Source organism: Cariama cristata, unplaced genomic scaffold, assembly GCF_000690535.1.
Source record: "Cariama cristata isolate BGI_N322 unplaced genomic scaffold, ASM69053v1 scaffold2107, whole genome shotgun sequence".
NCBI classification, from domain to species: Eukaryota; Metazoa; Chordata; class Aves; order Cariamiformes; family Cariamidae; genus Cariama; species Cariama cristata.
This window is the reverse complement of record NW_009625861.1, coordinates 1-5,595: the sequence shown is the minus strand read 5'-3', so window position 1 is coordinate 5,595 and position 5,595 is coordinate 1. Positions and strand designations below refer to the sequence as shown.

Genomic DNA, 5,595 nt, shown 5'->3' with positions numbered 1-5,595 from the left:
TTCTTTTTTGTTTTTTTTAAAAACTCACAAGGAAAGCCTAACACTGCGGTTTTGGGGTTTTTTTTAAATGAAACAGCCTTGTAAGTCTTGTGTATATTTTTATATCTACTGTATATAATCAGTAATAAATTATATATTAATATATAATTTGATTTTAAAGTTACATAATAATTGGTGAGTTTAGGAGATACGACAAGTGCTTAATGTCTTTAAACATTAACTTGCTAACTTGAAAGCTTGTTGGTAGTATTTCTGGGTCTTATTTTCTTTGTGATGGATACTAGTTATGGACTAAGTGAAATAAAAGATGTTTTTGCTACATGATTGACATCAGAAAATCCTCCTTTTTTGAATCCAGATTGATAAGTTCTTTTACTATATCAAGAGCTAGTCAGAAATTAGTCTTTTAAAGTTTAATGCTTGAGAGCTGGGTTGAAAAATTGTGCTGAAGTAAATCCTCTGTTAATACACTGTTAGCAAGACCTTGAAATACATAATGCCAGATGTCTAGTAGCAAGGTGAGAGCAGAAGTGCTTTTTCCAGATGGTCTCTGACATTTGGAGACAAATAAAAATGCTGAAAAGTATTTTTTTTAAAAAAAAAAACCAAAACAACCCACAACCAAGCAACCCCAAATTTGCCGCTTCATCATTTTGTTAACATAAAGGTTAAGCCCAAAGTTCAAATCAAGAAAAGATTATAGCTCTGAAAGCTGTCAAATGTTAAATTTTAGTCTGGGTTTGAATTATGATACCTCTGGTTTTTTGTTGTCGTTTTGTTTTCTCCTCAGCTCTGTGGGACTGGCAAAAGCAGCTTTAGAAGCAATTAATGATTTCAATCTCTTTGGAAATCAGGTAATAAAAATGTTTATTTTCTCTCCTTTTTTTTAGCAGTAATGATTTGCACTGTAGATCAGAGGATATTTAGAAATATGTAGCACAGTTTGTTAGATTCCAGCTTTAAAAAAAGTTAGTTTGCAAACTGATTGCTCCAGTTTCAGGTACAGAATTCGTCTGATAAAATCATTAGTGCCCTCATTATCAAGAATTACTTTTTCTTCTTTTTTAAAAAAAATATCTAAAATTGTTGCAGCTCATTCTGAAAAAGGACTTGGTTGCGAAGAAGGTTTTTCTTTCAGAATTGTATCTGTTGATCATAATACAGTATACCTTTACCTATAAGCATTACCTTACTTCTGTCTTGTTGCTTGATGTGGCTTTTGATTAAGATTTTAAACAAGCTGCTTGTACGTAATCCCACAGTTTTATTGGGTTTTAATTTCAATATGTTGCATAGTGGTAAAATCTTTTCTTTTCCCATCCTTTCACATGGCTTGGGTCAATCAAGAAAGCCAGCCTTTTCTTAGATTTTTATCTCTGACCTGTATTCCCCTTCTATGTGCATGTTCTTTTAGATGTTATACCTAGAGTAGTCTTATAGCTAGAATAAAAGAGTACTCTTCCAAATTAATGGTCTACAAAATTTACAAATGAAAGAGTTATGTCATTGTCAGGCTATCGGTGTTATTAATGAATGGAGATGAAGGGTAGGAGTGCAGCTAAGAATAATTTTGGATAGCATCAAGTGTGTGTAGAAATAGTTATAAAACTTGCTGATGAGTTCTATCTGTAAATTGTGTGGAAGGGAGGATATACTGGTCCCAAAGTGGTGAGCTTAGTACACTAAGTAAGGCACTTATATTGCACCGTTTTCTTGGAATCTTTCATCCTTTTTGACTTGTAACTGATGGACCTTGCTCACATGCCCAAATGTCTATATTTCGTACAAAGTAAACATTAATTGATGAAAGATGCTTTATCTTTTCTTAGGGTTGAGTAACACTTGAAACTTACTTGACAAAATGACACACATTTACCTGAATAACTTATTTTTATACTTGTGCATTTTTTTCTGCAGTTAGGCAGTATATGATCCTTTTGAGTTTTAATAATTTTTATAATTGTGACCTTGACTTGAAGTACTATTTGTATATTTTTTGGGTAAAGTTTCTGTATATTCTTGCTGACTTCGAGAGGGGATTATTTTTTTTTCTTTCTGTTATACCTGTGCTCTCCTTTTGTCTTATAAGTCAGATGGAGATGACTTTCAGATTGTGATGCTTCTCTGTTTCAAATATTCAGCCTTAAGAAACTTGGTTAAATGCAGTGGTTTGCCATGAAGAAAATAGTACAAAAGAGGGAAGATATAAATGGTAAAATGTTAAATGGTGAATAAATGGAGTTCTTGGGTGCTCTGTGTGACCTAATGAGTATAAGCTAGGTCAACTGTAGAAGTGTGACTGTGAGATGGACCAAATTATGTTCCAAGTTCCTTTCTGTACTGCTTGATTTATTAAAGCATTCTTAGTTATTTGTGTCTCCATTTTTCTATTGGTAAAATGAAAGATATGGATCAGAATAGTCATGTAAAATAATTATTAGCACTATTGGGCAAAAAGTTCTTCCTTGTAGTTTATTCCCATAAAAACAACTGTTAAACTAAAACTTTTTAGAGCTATTCAGATGCCTGGGATGAAAAATGTAAGTTACAATTTGTAGTGAGCAACTGACGTGGAAATACGATCTATTAAAAATCTTATCTATTGATGAAAAGCTGTACCACTTCTTTAGAAAGTGGTTAGACTCTTCTTTGTCTTATGGCATGAAACAGGAGATCCTCCTAAACAAGGATTTCTGACTCTCTAGACTTAGGCATCCATTAACATTTTTGTGGATATGTATTCATGGAGGGTTTTTCTGGTTGGTTTTTTTATTTGTTTGTGGTTTTTTTGCATCTATATATTTGTATTAGTGCTGTAGTACAACAGGCTTGTTCTGTTCAGAATCCACTCCTCAGGAAATACCGATGGCTCTTTGCTGATGAGTGGGGAAGTATGAAAGTGCTCTTTATGCATACACAAATATGCTGTTTCAAAAAGACTTAGCAATTTGGTCTAGTTTTGGTTTACTTTATGTACATTGTAAAAGCTGATGTTATGTGTCAAGAACTAGGAGCTAGTAAGGGTCTTAAATAATAACCAGACACTAGACTCACGCTGTCAGTATTTCAGAAAAAAAAGTTTATCTACAATTTTTACCTTCCCAGCAGTATCTTCAATTTTTACCTTCCCAGCAGTCTTGAGCATCAGTAAATGCATCTGCTGAGTTTTTTTTTTCAAATTATTTTTTACTAAATTCAGAAATGGATGGACAAATTGCTGAAGCAAACCCAGTTTAAATGCTTTGAGAGTTTATTTTCAAGATGTTTAGCATAAACAGAAACCATTTTGACCTTCAGTCTGTGGCAGAGTTTGCCTTTGTGCTTAGCTCCAGCTGTGTTCCAATAGCTTTGAGAAATCCTGCTGAGCCCCTCAAGAGGACTTTGTTTGCACCTGCAACTATGCTAGTGCAACCTGCATAAATCATTGCTGGGGATGACAGACTACTCAGCCTTTCCATGCAGATTTTTCCACTCACACTGTGGATGCTGGAAAAGACTAATAAATACAAATATGTAGTATTGTAGCTGTGCTCTCGCACGTGCATGTGTGTTATCTATCTTTGAGCATGTCACGATAGGGCAGTTTCCCTGTGCATTCATGGATGCACCCAGAGAAGACAAAATAAAGGTCACTTATTGTTGATATTCACATTAAACTGTTCCCTCCCTCCCTCTGTGAATTCTAGAAAACATTTTAAGAGAATATATTTCTGTAAGAAATCATACTACTTTTTGTTCTGTAACAGAGCACTACTTAACTGATGTTCAAATAATTTTAATGCATCCTTTGCTATACTTTCTAGGTGCCAGACACAGTAAAGAGCAGTTATGAATTGAAAAATGATTGGCTTTTGGTTTAATCTGAATTTTACATGCTTTAATGTAAAAAGGAGTTCATTCACGGATTTTAAATGCAGTTCATTTTCATCTCCATCATACCAGAAATATTTCATAAAAAGTGGGAGTTAAAAGCATAAAAATACAGTCAAGCTGTAATCCTAACGTTCCCTCAGTAAAAGATGTATTTACAAATTGAGAAGAGCATTTTTAATATAACAGATAAATAAGCTATTTAGTTTCTCATTATTTTGCTTTATATCCCATGCTGAATTTCTTAAATTTATTCCCAATGTATTGTATTTCTCTGAAACAATAGTTATAAATCTATGTGAGGTAGTTAATGTGTATGATACTGGCACAAGAATTCTGTTATAATCCTTAACTGTGCACTGATAGTAGCCTGATCAGTGGGCCTGGTTTTTCTTTACATTTAGGATTCAGTGTGAACTGATTGTGTTTCAGTTTAAGTTTCTACTTAATCACTTTAGAATCATCACTACTAAAATTACTGTAACTTTTTTTCTGTTTTTGTGGGCTTGATATGGTTAACTCAAACCTCTGGTTTCAGAGTATCACAGAGTATAAATAGCTTATAATTTATATCATTAATGTAAGAATTCCATTTTACCTACAATATCTTTTAGAAAAAACTAGGTATCAGCAAAAAAACTACAGAAGAGAATCTGTGTTTACTGGCAATGTGAGTTAATGAACTAATAAATTAAGTGCATGGTGCATGTATGTATGCACTAAAATGGGACTGCTGGCGACAAGATGAACACCATTTCAAGTTAGACCTAGTCATAGTAGAATCAATTGTTTCTGTATGAGCTACATGCCCTATATTAGTTGGTGGAAAAAATTTTATGTTAAAAAAAAGCCTTTGTAAGATGTCCTTTCTACAGAACTTTATGATCTTTAGAGAAGTAAAAAATAGTTAATTCATAAAACAAGATGCTTGTGGGTTTATGAAATGCAAATTAGTCTGCTTTTGAATCCCCAAAGAATCCTTTACTGAAGCACAGATTTTGAAATTGTATGTTCACATGTGTAGACAGATTGTGTTCAGAGTCTGTAGATGAATTTAGAGATTTGTGAATAATCAGAATCTGGATTAAGAAGAAAGTAGGAGCATAGCAAATCATCAAAGCAAATTTAATTATCTATGTACATTCTTATCTCAGCACTATTCAGTATATCTTGCTAGAATGATTAAGAAGACAGAGATTATTTTCCATGAGGACAGTGGAAAAACATGTTTTGTTTAGCCTAGCAAAGCAAAAGCTGGGTGTTGTATGATAGCTATGTACGATTAGAGTGCGGGTAAAAGGTAAGTAAGAAAAAAACGGTTGTTTGGAAAGCCAAATGAGTGGATGCTAGTACTGGCACAAAAAGAAGAGTGGTTAGCTAGTTATGTAGAAACTTAGTGGAAATTAAAGTTTTTAATAATTAGAGGGGGTGGGTTCTGGAACAGTCTTCCTAAGAGAATAGCATAGTATGGTGGGTTGACCCTGGCTGGACACCAGGTGCCCACCAAAGCTGCTCTATCACTCCCCTCCTCAGCTGGACAGGGGACAGAAAATGTAATGAAAGGCTCATGGGTCGAGATAAGGACAGGGAGAGATCCCTCACCAGTTGCTATCACAAGCAAAACAGATTCGACTTGGGGAAATTAACTTATTACCAATCAAATCAGAATAAGGTAATGAGAAATAAAACCAGAACTTTAAAATACCTTCCCCCACCCCTCCCTTC

The 5,595-nt window shown here is 34.0% G+C and overlaps 1 protein-coding gene across 1 annotated transcript in view; it reads left to right on the top strand.

The window, feature by feature from the left end:
• LOC104164427 (phosphorylase b kinase regulatory subunit beta-like) overlaps nt 1–854 on the top strand; it is a gene marked incomplete at its 3' end in the record, with an annotated part of 28,768 nt that extends 27,914 nt beyond the window's left edge. The window contains exon 8 of the mRNA XM_009703754.1: nt 791–854. Within this exon, the coding sequence (XP_009702056.1) occupies nt 791–854 (64 nt within the window). The remainder of the gene's footprint in view (nt 1–790) is intronic.
• Nucleotides 855–5,595: the final 4,741 nt, after the last annotated feature.